This window comes from Sus scrofa, chromosome 1 (assembly GCF_054392235.1).
Source record: "Sus scrofa isolate SSC_HxYL_T2T_F1_AM1 chromosome 1, Sscrofa_HxYL_maternal_Yorkshire_Landrace_v2.0, whole genome shotgun sequence".
NCBI lineage: Eukaryota > Metazoa > Chordata > Mammalia > Artiodactyla > Suidae > Sus > Sus scrofa.
The window spans coordinates 125280623-125298754 of NC_139383.1; the positions used below are offsets into that span (position 1 = coordinate 125280623).

Consider the following 18132-nt stretch of genomic DNA (forward strand, 5'->3'; position numbering starts at 1 on the left):
CATCAATCCCTACAGAAAACTGAAATTTCAGTTTATGTTTTCCTCTCTGTTTTCAATTCTATCTTTTGTTCTGATTCCTGAATTTTTCCCTTCTTTCTTGCAAGATCAACTGTGTATTTAATTTTACTTGGTGATGGAGAAAAGTGCTATTTTACCTAGCTTCTCTAGCCAAGGATTTTTATGTTATTTGAATATGTCATCTGAATTTTAGAGTAAATAGAATATTTCAGTTATATTTATTAAGTCAAACCTCCAAGAATGAGGGTGGTTCTAAGTATTTAGAAATGGAAAAAGACTAAAATAAATGCCCTATGATATATATTTTTTTCCCCACCCAGACCTCTCCTCAGAAAGGAATATGACCTACTACTTGCTGATGGAATAATTTTAAAATAGAATTTAGTTTAGGTTGCTTTTTGATGGGCAGCATTTATTTCCTCTTTGTTTTTTTTTTTTTTTTTTTTTGTCTTTTTTTTGTCTTTTTTGTTGTTGCTGCTATTTCTTGGGCCACTCCCGCGGCATATGGAGGTTCCCAGGCTAGGGGTTGAATCGGAGCTGTAGCCACCGGCCTACACCAGAGCCACAGCAACGCGGGATCCGAGCCGCGTCTGCAACCTACACCACAGCTCACGGCAACGCCGGATCGTTAACCCACTGAGCAAGGGCAGGGACCGAACCCGCAACCTCATGGTTCCTAGTCGGATTCGTTAACCACTGCGCCACGACGGGAACTCCTATTTCCTCTTTGTTGATCTTATAAATGCTACTGTGAATACTGTTATGTTTATGGCCTTGTGTACATAAGTGAGAGTTTATCTAGGGGATATATCTAAAAGTACAATGGGTTATTGATTTAGAACTTCAGTAGATATTGCGAAATATCACTTCAGAATGATTCTTTGCTTTACACTCCCACCAACGATGTATTGGAGTTTTACTTATTTACTTATTTGACTTAGGTGCCCGTGGCCTGCAGAAGTTTCCAGGCTAAGGATCAAATCCATGCCATAGCAGTGATAATCCTAGATCTTTAATCTACTCTCCTACCAGGGAATTTCTTGAGTTCTCTCTTTTGACCAGTGAAATTGAGAATCTTTTCATGTGTTTATTGGCCATTTTCCATGATTTCTTGTATTATAGTCTTTAAATATCACTCATTGACTTTTAGGAATTCTTTATATATTCTGGATAATCAAAATTTGTCAATGATGCGTATTTTAGATGCTTTACTCTGTTTTCGCCTTGTCTTTCATTTTGCTCATAGTGTCTTTTTTCATACAAAATATACATATAATTTTAATGTCAACTCTAGTGTCTTTTTCCATTAGGGTTTGTACTTTTAAAAAATCTTTTCCTACTTTAATGTCATAAAATTATTCTAAAATATCTTATGAAATTTTTAAAGTTTTCTTTTTCACTTTTGAATTTTAATGTATCTGGAACTTGTTTTTTATACAGTGTAAGATAGTGATCAAGTGTTATTATTTACCTCTTTACTCATTCTCATTATTCCCTATGAATTTTAGAAAATTGGAATTGTATTGAATGTATAAGTTACTTTGGAGGAAACAAATAAAGATATTAAATATTTGCATCCAAGAACACAGTGAATTTCTTCCTTTATTTACATTTGCCTTATTTGCTTTAGTAATTTGAAAATTTTACTGTAAAAGTTTTTGACATTTCTTATTAATTATATTCTCTGTATCTGACAATTTAGCTTACTTCTGAATTTTTTAAATATGCTTTCTCTTTTGTAGTATTTTTTAATCTACTTTTTATTTTGAACAATTTCAAATCTTTGGGACAGTGAAAAGAGTAGTATAACAAACATCTGATTATCCATTAGCACAGATTGGTAACATTTTGCTTATTCTCTTTATTTCCATATACACACACATACACTCATGTTTAACTTTTTATTTGTTGAGCCATTTCAGAGTACATTGTAAACTTTATCATACTTTATCCCTAAATACTTCAATATGTATCTCTTAAAGTAAGACATTCTTATATAAATAAAGCCTTATAATATTATGATAACCAAGAAATTTAATATTTCATATATTATAATATCAATACATTATAGTTTTAATAGTTTATTGAATGGGGTTTTTAAAATAATTACTTGATTAAATAGTTATTACAAATGACTCTGAACTCTCAATTTTGTGTGGTCATGTACATAGCAACAATGATAAATTCATAAAAGTTCCAATAATTTGACTAGATTTTCTTGTAAGCAATGATATATTCTTATTCATTCTAACAATTTGACTCTAGTTTTTTTTTGCTTTTCTTTGTAGATAATCAGGTCATTACAAATAACAATCTAATTTTCATTGTCTTTTATATAGCTTTGAATCAAATTAATTACTAAAAAAGATTCTTTGAATTAATTTTAATATCATGATTACATTGTCTTAAGTTAAAGATTACATGAAAATAAAACACCAATTTTTGTATTTTAGGAAAATTCTCGAATTGTGAGGGTAAAAGTTATAGCTGGAATAGGCCTTGCCAAGAAGGATATCTTGGGAGCTAGGTAAGTATAACAAGTTGGGTTGTAATTTTTAAATTTTCCTTTTGTTGATTAATTTTTTCCAAACTTTGAAGTTCCCATCGTGACACAGTGGTTAATGAATCCGACTAGGAACCATGAGGTTGTGGGTTTGATCCCTGGCCTTGCTCAGTGGGTTAAGGATCCGGTGTTGCCATGAGATGTGGTGTAGGTCACAGACATGGCTCGGATCCCGTGTTGCTGTGGCTCTGGCATAGGCCGGTGGCTACAGTTCTAATTAGACCCCTAGCCTGGGAACCTCCATATGCCGTGACAGCGGCCCAAGAAATGGCAAAAAGACCAAAAAAAAAAATAATAATAATAATAATAATAATAATTTTTTCCAAACTTTGATTAAATTAAAAGTTGAGTAACATTTTTAGTAAACTGTTGTATGAGGTAGAACAATATTCCTAGTTGATGGTTTACTAAATTCCCTGATATCTGAATTATTGAGTTTGTGAAATTAGGCAAAAGTACACCACTCAGAGTGGTAGTCGTAAGATACATTTTTGAGTTCCGTTTCTAGGAATCAGTAAAATTCTAATAGACTAATCCTCGAGCAGATAACAACCATAAACTCTGAACATATTACAAAAAAGCAGAAATTTAAAGGCATTGGAGAGTGAATAGAACAGGTAGAGTCTAGTAGAGAGTCCATGTTTGGAGGTGGGGAGTTGCACTGAGTCCCCAGTTTTATAAATTAGTCTAAGGCCACTTGGAATCAGAAAATGGGAAAATTGTAATATTCTTGGCCTGCGTAATCAGAAAACTTGAATCTGAAGAAAACATAGTAGTGGTGGGGATTCTGGAAGGGAAAGAACTGGAGAGGAGATTTCCAAATGATGTTTTACTGACATTTCTAGCTGACTGTGAATCACACATACAATAGCAGATTCAAAACATTTTCCTGTTTTTTTAATAGATTATATAGTTTTGGATTATATCTTAGACATTATAAGTATTAAGCTGTGGACACTGGATTTTGTACTTTCTCTCTGATGAGTATTTTTTAAAATTTTAGTATGCAGTTAATTATCTTACTTGGCAAGAAGCAGAAATTCTGTTTCTTGAGCAGCAATCCTATTATCTGTTTAGATCTTTTTTCCATAGCTGAGTTGCTTTGAATAGAAAATGGACAATGATAGAAAAAAGTTATTGAAATCAAAAGCTTGTTCTTCGAAAGGATCCATAAAAATTTTAAACTTCTAGCTAGACTAATGAAGAGCAAAAGAGAGAAGGCACAGGTTACTGTAATGGTAATAAAAGCAGGGCATCACTATAGATCCTACAGAATTGAAAATGACAAAAAGGAACACTGTGCCCAACTTCATCACAATAAAGAATCATGCACAACTTAGATGAAGTAGACAAAATCTTTGAAAGACAGAAATTACCAAAATTAATCACCGAAGAAGTAGAAAACTTGAATAGCCCTGTATTGAATAATATATAGCTTTATTAGACTAGGTGGGATTTTTCCTATGAATACAAGCTTTCTTCAACATTTAAAAAAAATCAGGAATTCCTGTCATGGCTCAGTAGTTAACGAATCTGACTAGGAACCATGAGGTTGTGGGTTGGATCCCTGGCCTTTCTCAGTGGGTTAAGGATCCGGTGTTTCCGTGAGCTGTGGTGTAGGTCACAGACGTGGCTCAGATCCCGCATTGCTGTGGCTCTGGCGTAGGCTGGCAGCTGCAGCTCTGATTAGACCTCTAGCCTGGGAACCTCCGTATGCTGCAGAAGCGGCCCAAGAAATGGCAAAAAGACAAAAAAAAAAAAAATTTTTTTTTGAAATCAGTAACCGTAGCCCATCATATTAATGTCATACAGAAGAAGAAATGCACAATCATCTCAATAGATGTGGAAAGAGCATTTGACAAAATTCAAAACCCTTTTATGATAAAAACTCTCAACAAACTAATAATAACATGTAAGATTGGTTTAAATCAGTGTAATTTACCATATTAATAGAATTTTTAAAAAGTCATTTCAATAAAAGCAGAAAAAGGATCTGACAAAATTCAGCACCCATTCATGATAGAAAACTCTTAGCAAACTAGAGACAGATGGAAATTCTAGACCTGATTAAAGTTTTCTGTGAGAAAATCAATAGCTAACATCATACCCAATGATGACAGTCTGAATGCTCTCTACTTAAACTCAGGAATAAGAAAGATTGTCTGCTCTCACATTCATTTCAATACAGTACTGGATGTCCTAGCCATATAATATGGTAAGAAAAAAAAAATAATACAGCCATGTACTATAGTAAGAAAAAAAAATACAGTTTTCCAAGAATAAAACTTTTTATTTGCAGATAGTCTCATTGTATACATAGAAAATCCTAAGGAATCTATGAAAAAGTTGCTGAAACTAAGATACAAGGCCATAAGAAAAAAGTTCAAAGCACCAAAATTAGTTATATGTTTATATCCTATCAGTCACTGGACAATTGGAAAATGAATTTTAAAAATATGTTTACAATAGTGTAAAACTTAAAAACTTAGAAATAAACTTAACAAAAGATTTGCAAGAACTGTACATTGAAAACTAAAAGTATTGCTGAAGGAAATTGAAGATCTAAACCAGTGGATAAATATGCCGTGTTCATGAATTGGAAAACTCCTTTTCCATGTCTCTTTGTAAAAGGGGTACATAGCACATAATTATTTTGAAATGAAGCACTTTGTCTTTGTTTTGTAAAAAGAGCTTATACATATATAAGGTAACTTGGAACAACCTGAGGTCTTGCAAAGATGGTCTGAATCCTGTACATAGAATATACTTGAATCATTGAGTTAACTTTCTTAACTCAAAAGAGGAAAGAATGGAATAAAAATCAAATAAAATGTCTAAAAAGATTGGAAATCATTAAGTTGTGATTAAAAGGTTTTCTAATTCTTTGTCTATTTCACTAACATGGTATTTTAGATTTTTAACAAGATGCAAAAGTTATTATACTTACTTACCCCTGCCTAAAGAATCCTTACTTTTAAGTGTAGAAAATAATTGTAGAAATTGTTAACAAGGAAAATTCTGTGATTTTTATAGTCTGAATAACCTGAGTTTGGAAACAAACAGCAATTAACTTGTTTTTAAATTTTAACAGTGATCCTTATGTGAGAGTGACGTTATATGACCCAATGAATGGAGTTTTTACAAGTGTGCAAACGAAAACCATTAAAAAGGTTAGACTTAGCAGTGTTCAAAATATTTAAAAATATGCTTTGTTTTATTTTTATATGACAAAATATTAAACAGTTAATTATACTATGTTTATTATCTTTTAGACTTTGAATCCAAAATGGAATGAAGAAATACTATTCAGAGTACGTATGCATTTTATTTCATTATAACAGCAAATATTTTGTTCTCAGTAGGTTAGAATGGTAAGTTCTCAATTACAATATTCTAAAATGTATCTCATAAGAATTTGTTAAAAATGTAAAAGAGTTAAATCTAGGTATCCCCAGGATGACATAGCCCTGAAACCATTTATCTTATCATGAAAAAATATAGGTAAGTTAATGAAGAGGAAAAAGATTATCATAAACCTGGAATTATCTTACTCTAGTTTAATTCTGATTTAGAGTTTTATTCCAATTTTGCAAATTTTTATGTTTTCCCTTAAAGATGATGCAATATTTGGTCTCTCCAGTCATTTATTAAATGCATTGATCCAGACAAGAAATGATGAGGGCCCACCAACAAGTGAATATACCCTTCATTTATGTTCCTGCATTCTTCCTCACCCCCCCTCACTATCTCATAAGAGCAAACTCCAAGCAGTGCTTATCTCAGGCTCCCAGTTGGGTCCTCAAACTGACAGTGTCTCCTTATGCCGACAGGATAAGAGTCCTTCCTGATGCCAGAATCAACACCCTACAAGCAGTGGCAGATAAATATCAGTAATCTCTCCTTCTCTGCTGGATTATTCCCATTTGTACATTCCATCTTTAAACATTATTTTTTGACCTTATATTTCCCTTTAGCTGTTGACTCACTTCTTTCTTCACCTGAATAACCAACATGCTTAAAAGAGTTGCCTGCCCCTGTCATTTCTATTTATCTGCTATACATTCTAGCCTTACACCCACATCACTTAATTAAAACTGCCTTACTAAGGTCACCAGTGACCTCCACAATGCCATGTTCATCTAATCTCATCTTACTCATGCTCTTAGCAGTGTTTGATGCAGCTGACCATTTCTGAAACACCAGCCTCTCTGGAGGCTTCTATGGTGCCAACAATTGATTCAGTCAGGGAAATAGAAGCCACTCTTCTGTATTTCACATTTGAAGGGTTTTTGTTTGTTTTATTTTAATAAAGTGAGTTGGAAGGAAGGAAACTGCTGAAGCAAAAGTTTGAGAAACCGTTATTAAAGATCACCAGCAAACACCAGCACCAACCATAGTGCTTCTGGTTTTTCTTGTTTAGAGAAGGATCTTCCTTACCCTATTTAGTATGGCATAAAAACAGCATTTTAAATCAGGTTGGAAATTTTATATTCTTGAGCAAATAGTATTGAGTCTGCTGGATGACTCAGTATAATATGGAGAAATATGAAGCTAAATTTCTGGTTTACTTTCGCATTTAGAATAAATTCCAGATTTGATAACCTCTGGTTTTGATTGCTTCTTTGGCAGAAATGTTGCTTGGCAGAGACTTTTAAAAGTGGTTGAGTTTTAAAAAAACTTATTTGCACTTTTATTATTATTTTACTTATTTTATTTGCATTTGTCTTAGAAATATACGTGTTTTCATTGTACTGAAGTTTTTTTGTACCTCCTACTTTTTTCTGTTTTGAATTTTCATTGGCTTACACATGTCAGATAATGTTTAACCATAGTAGGGATAGACATTTGTATTGTTCCCAGTTTTAATGAGGTTGTATCTAGCCTTTTTCCTTTGAACATAGCTTTTTGTTATTACTATAGTAAAGACATATTCAGCTATTGTTAGTTTTCTAAAGACTTAAAAAAATTTAACACTCTCAGTTTTAGTCATGATGCAATAGTAGAGCATCAAACTTAACCTGAGGCTATAAAAAACTAAAGCTATTAAGGATTTTTAGCAGGACCCAGAGTTTTACAATTATAATATTCAAAGTATATTCAGAATTATTTTACACAGTACAAACCATGAAAATATGACCAATTCTTTTAACAAAAAAGACAGTTAGCAAATGCCAATCCTAAAATGATCCAGACTTTGGAATTATTTGTAAAACCCTTTAAAGGAGTTATTATAGCCATCATAACCACACTCCATGGTATAAAAGTAAACAGTCTTGAAATGGAAAGATAGACGTTCTTGGCAGAGAAATAATTATAAAAAAGAATGAAATATAAATTTTAGAATTTAAGAATATAATTTCTGAAAATATAAAAGTCCAAGTGAGCTCAATAACAGGATATAGATAACAGTGAAAAGAATCAGTGACTTTGAAGATAGTAAGTAGAAATTATCTCATCCAAACAACAGAAAATGAAGATAGGAAAAAAAATTAGTAGAAATTAAGAAACCTGTGGACAGTACTAAAAGAGTCTAATATTTGGGTCATTGAAGTTTTTGAAGAGGAAAAAGACATTAGTGGAGAAAAGTATTTGAAATAGTAGACCAAAATTTCCAAATTTAGTGAAATACATGCATTTACAGGTTAAAGAAGTTCAGTGAAACCCAAACTGTATGTAAAGAAAATGATGCTTGGACACATCATAATCAAAGGCTGATACCAAAGATAAAGAAAAGATCTTGAGAGCAGCCGGGGGAAATGACATATTATGTATAGGGGAACAGTGATTCAAATAATTATGGGTTTCTCATTAGAAACTAATGAAACAGAATAATTAAGGTAGCATAGAAAGAAAAAAGAGTCAATCCAGAATTATATCTCTATTAAAAGTATCCTTTATAGCATTGAGAACTATGTCTAGATACTCATGTCGCAACAGAAAAAAGGGTGGGGGAAAAAACTGTAACTGCAATGTATACATGTAAGGATAACCTGACCCCCTTGCTGTACAGTGGGAAAAAAAAAAAAAAAAAAGTATCCTTTGGGAATGACAGAGTAATAAGGATATTCTAAACTGAAGAAAAATAAGAGAATTTTACTTGAAAGACTTTTCTTCTCTCAGCAATTGCTAGAATATATAGACCAAAAATTCAGTAAGATATAGAAATCCTGAACAACACTATCAAATCATTTTTGCCTTATTGACATTTATGGACTGTCTACCCAATAATAGCAGAACACATCATCTTTAAAATTGCACATGGAGGAGTTTCCATCATGGCTCAGAGGTGAGCAAACCCGAGCATCCATGAGGATGCAGGTTCCATCCCTGGTCTCGCTCAGTGGGGTAAGGATCCAGCATTGCTGTGAGCTGTGATGTAGGTTACAGACACAGCTCGGATCTGGTGTTGCTGTGGCTGTGGTATAGGCCAGCAGCTACAACTCCAATTGCCGTGGGTGCAGCCCCCAAAAAGACAAAAAAGACCAAAAAAAATAAAAATAAAATAAAATTACACATGAAATATTTATTGAGTAATCAGGGCCAAAACACATGTCTCAACAAATTTAAAAGAAGAGAAGTATTGCAAAATATATAGTCTCTGACTGTAATGGAATTAAAGTAGGAATTAGTAACACAAAAATATATGAAATATCCCCAAATATTTAGAAGTTAAACAACATACTGCTAAATAATCCATGAATCAAATAAGAATTCTCAGGGGGAATTAGAAAATATCTTAACAGAATGAAATAAAAATACAACATCAAATTTTGTAGAGTGTAGCTAAATCAGTGCTCAGAGAAAAATATATAGCATTATATTTAAATTATACTAGAAAAGAAAGGTTTATTGTTTCTAAAGAAGTATTGTTTGTCTAGGGTTTTGCCCTAAACTGGAAAGTAGCATCATTACAGAATTGACAGACATTAAATGGATAATATTGGATACAGTAAACAATTCTGTGCCCATAAATTCAGTAACTTAGATGAAATGGACCAATTCCTTTAAAGACATGTACTATCAAAACTTTAAGTACCTCGGTAAACTAAATATAGAGCTACCATGTGATCCAGCAATCCCACTCTTGGGCATATATCTGGACAAATCTTTTCTTGAAAAAGATACATGCACTATTTGTATGCTCATTGCAGCACTATTCACAATAGCCAAGACATGGAAACAACCTAAATGTCCATCAACAGATGAATGGATTAAGAAGATGTGGTATATATACAAAAAGAATTACTACTCAGTCATAGAAAAGAACCAAATAATAACATTTGCAGGAACATGGGTGAAACTGGAGATTCTCATACTAAGTGAAGTTAAGTCAGAAAGAGAAAGACAAATACCATGTGATATCACTTATATCTGGAATCTAATATACAGTACAAGTGAACCTTTCCACAGAAAATAAATTCATGGACTCAGAGAACAGACTTGTGGTTACCAAGGGGGAGGGGAGGGAGTGGAATGGACTGGGAATTTGGGATTAGTAGATGCGAACTATTGCATTTGGAGTGGATAAGCAGTGAGATCCTGCTGGATAGTACAGGGAACTATATCCGGTCACTTGTGATGGAACATGATGGAGGATAATGTGAGAAAAGGAATATATATATATAACTGCATCACTTTGCTATACAGTAGCTATCAACAGAACACTGTAAATCAACTATAATGGAAAAAATAAAAATCATAAAAAAACAAAAACTTTAGTAAGAAATAGGAGTTCTCATTGTGGTGCAGCAGAAACAAATCCAGCTAGTGTCCATGAGGATGCAGTTTCGATCCCTGGCCTTGCTCACTGGGTTAAGGATCCGGCGTTGCTGTGAGCTGTGGTGTAGGACGCAGATGAAGCTTGGATCCCAAGTTGCTGTGGCTATGGTGTAGGCTGGCAGCTGTAGCTCTGACTTAGCCCCTAGCCTGGGAACTTCCATATGTTGCAGTTGTGGCCCTAAAAAGCAACAAATAAATCACCTGAAAAAAATGTTATATATCATAAATAAATTGCATTTGAAGTTAAAAACCATCCAACAAAGAACACTTTGAACCCAAGTAGTTCCACTGTTGAATTCTACCACATATTTAAGGAATAAATAATTCCAACTCTACACAGGGTCTTACTGAAACTAAAAGAAGGAACATTTCCCAATTCATTCATGAGGCCAGCATCACTCTGATGCCAAAACCAGACCAAAGGTTTTATTAGAAAATAAAACTATAGACCATTAACCCTCAGAGTCATAGCCATTTTGTGATAAGTTTACTAAATTGGGCCCCTTCCATTCTGAAAGGGTCAGTAATTTGCCCTCAAGTTGCTTATGGACATGGATTTGCCTTTCCTATCTGTAGAACCTCAGCCAGCAATTATCTGGGGGTTTACAGAATTCATGTTCCGTAGGGATGGAAACCCATGCAAAATTTCATCCTTACAGGGGACCCAGTTCACAGAGAAGAAGGTGCAGGAATGAGCCCATGACCATGGATGCCCTGGTCACATCATCTGCAGCACCATCCAGAAGCAGGCAGCCTGGTAGAGCCATGAAATGTCCTACTGATGACACAGTTGAAGCACGAGTGTGGAGGCAATACTCTGTAAAGGTGGAGTGCCAGGTCAATCATTGAACCAAAGACTTCAATATGAGGCTGTGTTCACAACGAAAAGTGTACATGGTCCACAAACAAAGGAATAGAAGTAGGAGTGGCCCTGCTTATCATTTCCAAAGACCTCTGGAGGACTGTGTGCTTCCTGTTCCTGGAACTCTGGGCTTTGCTAAGTTAGAGGTCTAAGTCCCCAGAGGGAGCACCCTCTTTCTAGGGGATGTGTCACGGATCCTGTTGAATTACAGTCTACAGCTGCTGCCCAGGGATCCAGCAAGTGATTGAGGCTATTGTGGTTTCTGCAAGGATCGGACTGGAGAATGAAGTGTGAACATATTACAGGGACCATTCTTATATCCTTCAGGTCTTTAATGGTGGTACTAATTTCTGACATTCCCAATAGGTTACAATATTTTTGTTTCTTAAACAGCTTCATTAAGATATAATTAACATATGATTCACCCACTCCAAATGTACATTTCAGTGGTTTTTAGTATATTCACAGTTATACAACCATCACCAAAATCAATTTTAGAACACTTTCATCACCCCAAAAAGAAATCCCATGCGTATTACCTGTCACTCCTCATTCTCCCCCAATATCTGCCTCTCTTCCCAGGCAACTACCAATTTATTTTAAGTCTCTTACAGAGATTTGCCTATTTTTGACATTTCGTATAAATATTGTCATATAATTTGTGGTCCTTTGTGTCTGGCTTCTTTCACTATGCATAATGTTTTCAAGATTCAACCATGTTATAGCATGTATCAATACCTAATTTCTTTTTTATTGCCAAATAATATTCCATTATATGGATAACCACACTTTACCTGTATATCCATTGGACATCTAGGTTGTTTCCACTTTATTATGAATAATGGTGCTGTGAACATTTGTATACAAGTTTTTGTGTAGACATGTATTTTCATCCAGCTGGATTGCTGGATCACATGAGGAACTGCCAAACTGCCAAAGTGGCTTTACTCTTTTACATTCCCACCAGTAGGGTATGAGCATTCTCATGTCCCCACACCCTTGACACCACTTGTTATCATCTGACTTTTTATCATAGCCCTCCTAGTGGGTCTGAAATGATATCCCATTGTGTTTTTGATCTGCATTTCTTTGATGGCTAATTTGTTGAGCATGTTTTCATGAGTTTATTGGCCTATTTTATATCTTCTTTGGAGACATGTCTGTTCATATCCTTTGCCTATTTTGTTTTTTTTTGTTTTTTGTTTTTTGTTTTTTTTTGTCTTTTTGTCTTTTTTGTTGTTGTTGTTGTTGTTGTTATTGTTGCTATTTCTTGGGCCGCTCCTGCGGCATATGGAGGTTCCCAGGCTAGGGGTTGAATCGGAGCTGTAGTCACCGGCCTACGCCAGAGCCACAGCAACGCGGGATCCGAGCCGTGTCTGCAACCTACACCACAGCTCAGGGCAACGCCAGATCGTCAACCCACTGAGCAAGGGCAGGGATCGAACCCGCAACCTCATGGTTCCTAGTCGGATTCGTTAACCACTGCGCCACGACGGGAACTCCTCCTTTGCCTATTTTGTATTTGGGTTATTTGTCTTTTGTTATTGAGATGTTACAGTTTTTTATATTTCCAGATTCAAGTCGCTGTTGCATACATGATTTGCAAAAATCTTCTCCCATTCTGTGGGTTAGGTCTTTTGACTTTATTGATGATGTCCTTTGAAACACAAAAGTTTTTAATTTTATGATGTTGATTTTTTTCTTTTCTTCCTGTGCTTTTTTGGTCATATCTAGATTTACTCTCTTAGTCAGAGGCTTCCTCTTGGCCTTCTCACTATGATAGCTCTAACATCCCACAAGCCGTGGATTCAACGTGGTGGTAGTAATGAAGAGATCCAGCTTCCAGTGTGTCAGTCCCAGTTGTACACTTGGTGGATTGACTACTGGATAAACCCACAGAACCAGTGAACTCAGTATAAGCTAAGCATAGCCAGAATTCCATATGTTATCTGTTCCCTGTAAGTCCTTATTTTAGTATGGAAGCCATATGATGCTTTGGGCTTTTGTTTCCAACAGCTCTCAGTATGTCTGATTAGTCCTTTTTCCCCAATGTACAGTCCCCCAAATAAATGGCCATAGTCCTTTTGGAGGAGGAAGGAAGGAGTTATTATAGTATACACTTCCTGCAGTGATGCAGCCCTTTCTAAGGACTAGTTTACTTCTTCAGTCAATGGGCTTTGAATCTGAAAATTGGCTTAGGTTGGGGAACTGCATGAGGGATTTATGACTTTTCTTTTAATTGGGGCAATGTCCTTAGCCACCTGCTTGTCCTTTCTTCCTTCTTATAATTATAGATGTTCAGCTGCACTTTTGTTGGTCGCCTGGCTGTTTTGCCCTTAGGGATGCCATGCCCTGTACTCTGCAGGTTGAGTCAACTTCACTGCCCCTCCGCCCTGGCTACAATAATGTAGCCCCCTCAACTGTGGCAATGAGATGCCACTGGCTGACCTCTTTATTACTGGAGACAGGGAGGCTCATCCCCATGTCTGGCTATTAAGGAGCCCAGCTCTGTGGCCACCTCTCCTACCATCAGTCCTGGCATTCAAAAGAGAGCCACCACTGCACTTCTTGGTGATACTGCTGCCCCTCTCACCAGCACACACCTATCACTGTGGCTCATGGTGTCCTCTGGGCTCTTTCATGGAACATAAGCATCTGGTAGGTATTTTGGCTTCATATTATTTATGTATATTTAAACATTTATATATTATCTATATATCTTTATATCTGTATGGATATATAGATATATCTAAATCAATCTATCTATCTACGTGTCTTTCTATCTGTCTTTTATTCCAACATGCGAACTTACCTTGGCCTTTTTCTCCCTTCCCCTACTGTGTGCCAGGGCAAACTCAGGCATTTCTACTTGGCTTATTATTTTCTTAGACTTCTAGGAGCCACTTTAGCAGTAAGTTGGCTTCATCTCCTAGGGTTCTTGACAGGACATTCAATCATTTGTCCTGAGAAAGTTCCCCCAAGTCAATGAATTCTTGCTTATCCAATGTTATGTTTCTGCCCCTTTGATTAAGCATCATAGTTTCAGGGATATTCCCCTGGCCCCTGCCAGGACTTGCTATTTAATTATTGAAGCTTCTTCCAGATGTAATCTCTTTCATCCTGTATCAGGCCCAGCTGGTTATGTTGGGGTTTAACACTGGATGTTTTCTTGCTAACCAGGAGAGAAGGAGAGGCAACTCCTTGGGGAGGGGGGGCAGTCTCTACAGTGTTGGCCTGCATGGCAGGGAAGTGCTGGATCTTATTACAGAAGGATAAGTCATTAATAGTAGTAACTAGCCAACTTTATTATCTTTGTACGCATTGTTCTTTTCTTACCTTTTAAGTGCCTTAAGCATCACACTGGCAAGGGTGTCCCTCTCCATCAGGACAGTCCATAGGACATCACCAGATAAGTCTTTAGGAATTGGACCACCATCTTCTGCCAAGGGCTGTGTGTGTCTCACATTCTGCTAAGGATGAGGAGATTCTTGCCAGCCAAGCGAGTGTGGTCTACTCCTAAAACCCCACTGCTCATACCATCTGTGTTGGTTTGGGCCCTCTAAGAAACAGATAACCAAGATGGAATTAGATATGCAGGAGGTTTACTGGAGAAGCACATGGGAAGAGCCTTTTTTTTTTGTCTTTTTTGTCTTTTGTTGTTGTTGCTATTTCTTGGGCCGCTCCCACGGCATATGGAGGTTTCCAGGCTAGGGGTTGAATCGGAGCTGTAGCCACCGGTCTACGCCAGAGCCACAGCAACGCGGGATCCGAACCGCGTCTGCAACCTACACCACAGCTCACGGCAACGCCGGATCGTTAACCCACTGAACAAGTGCAGGGACCGAACCCGCAACCTCATGGTTCCTATTCGGATTCATTAACCACTGTGCCACAACAGGAACTCCGGAAGAGCCTTCTTATGATGCAGGCTTAACACCTGGGCGAGGAGAGGGGTGAAAGGATTGGGTAGGAAGAGCCTTGCACAGGAGCACAGTTCTGAGAAAGTCTCCAGGCTGATGGAGAGTCTCCTTGCAAAGGTTGCCTATTAGAGAAGTCCTGTGTTGGACAAGAATGGCCAGGCTATAGAACACTTGCTGTTCCCAGTCTTTGAGAGCAAGCAAAGGGAACCCAGTGGATAGATTCAAAGGTACATGGTCAGCTGGGACTGACCTATGTAGGTTCTCTTGAATCACTTGAAAGTGATTCAAGTGATTCAACTCTGTATGTCGTAATTGTGATATTTAAGGATGTGTATTGTAATCCTTAGCACCATCACAGAGAAATTAAAATGAAAAATTATAGGTAAAAGTCCATTAAAGGAAATGAAATGGAATACCAAGAACTACTCAATTCCTATTTTTTAAAGACAAAGAGAAAGAAAAGAGGAATTAAAAAATATAAAAGAAATAGATAAACCACAAAGCTGACCATCTCAATAATATTTTTACCATGAAAGCAAGATTCACTTACTTGCTTTTTACAAGAGATACAGACAGGTTATAAGTACAGAAAAAGATATACTATACAAGCACTAAGCCAAACAAAACAGTATCCTGATATGGCTGCATTATCACTAGAGGAAGTAGACTTAAGGATGAAGAGCATTACTGGAGAGATTTCATGGTCATAAAAGCACGTATTTATCAAGAAGAAGGACAATTCTATGAATACACGTGATAAAAGAGCTACAAAATTATGAAGCAAATATGGACAGAACTAAATAAATCAGAATAGCTGAAGATTTTATCACTTCTCTCTCAATAATTGATAAAACAACTAGACCCCCCCAAAAAAAGCCAGTAAGTACATAAAAGATTTGAACATTACTGTCAATCAACTTAACCTATTTGACATGTATAGAGCACTGTATCTGATACAGCATACCTCAGAGATATTGCGGATTCATTTTCAGACCACCAAAATAAATTGAATACCACAATAAAGTGAGTCATGTGAATTTTTTGGTTTCCCAGTACATATAAAAGTAATGTTTGCATTGTACTGTCATCTGCTAAGTGTGCAATAGCATTATGTCTGAAAAAACTCATGCATACCTTAATTAAAAAATCTTTCTTGATAAAAAACACTAACCACCACCTGAGCCTTCAGAGTCATCTTTTTGCAATAGTAACATCTAAGATCACTAATCACAGATCATCATAACAAATATAATAATTAAAAAGTTTGAAATTGTGATTGCAAAAATGTGACATAGAGACACAAAGTGAGAAAATGCTGTTGTAAAAATGGCACCAAGAGGCTTACTTGACACAGGTTTGCCATAAATATTCAGTTTGTGAAAAATGCAGTCTCTGTGAAATACAATAAAACAAAGTATGCCTGTACCTGAGGAATGTACATTCTTTTTATACACCAATGGAACATTCCCCAAGATGGACCATATACTGGGTCATAAAACAAGTCTGAATACGTTTAAAAGACTTGTTCAACATAATATATTCTCTGATTACAACAGATTTTATTTGTTTATTTTGGCTGCACCTGCAGTGTATGTAAATTCCCAGGCCAGGGATTGAATCTGAGCCACAATCACAACCTGTGCCACAGCTGTAGCAATGCCAGATCCTTAACCCACTGTGCCAGGCAGGAAATCAAACTTGCATCTCCACATAGACCTGAGCTGCTGCAGTCAGATCCTTAACCCGCTGTGCCACAGCAGGAAGTCCTGATTACAACAGACTTTAAATAGAATTTTGGAATCTATCTGGGATATATATTATACATGTATATCTGGAAAATCCACAAATATGTGGAAAGTAAGCAACATTTTTAAATTTCTTTTTTTATCAGGGTATATAGTTGATTGACAGTGTTGTGTCAGTTTCTGCTGTACAGCATAGTGACCTAGTCACACATGTATATTCTTTTTCTTATATTATTTTCCATTATGGTTTATTCCAAGAGAGTGGATATAGTTCCCTGGAGCTACGTATTTTAAATAAGCCATGGATCAAAAAAAAATTATAAGGAAAATTAGAAATCATTTTAGGAGTTCGCATCATGGCGCAGAAGAAATGAATCTGACTAGGAACCATTAGATTGTGGTTCGATCCCCGGCCTCGCTCTGTGGATCAAGGATGTGGCGTTGCCTTGAGCTGTGGTGTAGGTTGCAGTTGCAGCTCGGATCTGGCATTGCTGTGGCTGTGGCATAAGCCGGCAGCTGTAGCTCCGATTAGACCCCTAGCCTGGGAGCCTCCATGAGTGCAGCTTTAAAAAGACAGAAGACAAAACAAACAAAAAATAAATCATTTTAACTGATTGTTGCTTAAAGTATAAGATATCAGAATATGAGATGAGCTAATTCAGTGCTTAGAGAGAAATTTACATCTTTAAATGCTTCTGTATGAAAGAAAAAAAGATTTAAAATCAATGAACTCTTTCTACCTTAAGCAAAAAATAAAAAATATAAAGGAGAAGAAGTCATAGTGGAAATAAAATAGAAAAGGATAAAAACTAGGGAAAATACACAAAACTAAAGGTGGTTCTTTGAAAAGAAAAAATTAATATACCCTAACAACCACAAATAAGAGAGAAAGAAAACTCAAATGACCAATATCAGGAATGAAAGGAATATCCAACATGGGTAGAAATAGGTAATACAGATATCTGTTAGAGGAATTAAAAATTAATTAAAATTTTTATGGAATTTTCCCCTTATGGCTCAGAGGATTAACAACCCAATTAGTATCCATGAGGATGTGTTTTTGATCCCTGGCCTTGCTTGATGGGTTAAGGATCTGGTATTGCCATGAGCAGTGGTGAAGGTCTAGGTTGCAGACGTGGCTTGGATCTGGTGTTGCTATGATGTAGGCCAGTAGCTACAGCTCTGACTCAACCCCTATCCTGGGAACTTCCATATGCCATGGGTGCAGCCCTAAAAAAAAAAAAA

The 18132-nt window shown here is 36.1% G+C and overlaps 1 protein-coding gene across 4 annotated transcripts in view; it reads left to right on the top strand.

Moving 5' to 3' along the window:
- The window catches only part of NEDD4 (NEDD4 E3 ubiquitin protein ligase), a 128658-nt gene that overhangs the window by 13821 nt on the left and 96705 nt on the right, over positions 1-18132 (top strand). For 2 of the 4 annotated variants that reach the window (XM_021094888.2, XM_084969548.1), the window contains exons 2-4: positions 2472-2545; positions 5673-5751; positions 5854-5892. In XM_021094888.2, coding sequence (XP_020950547.2) covers positions 2472-2545; positions 5673-5751; positions 5854-5892 — 192 coding nt within the window. The remainder of the gene's footprint in view (positions 1-2471; positions 2546-5672; positions 5752-5853; positions 5893-18132) is intronic. The other 2 variants (XM_021094899.2, XM_084969569.1) reach the window with 1 other exon arrangement.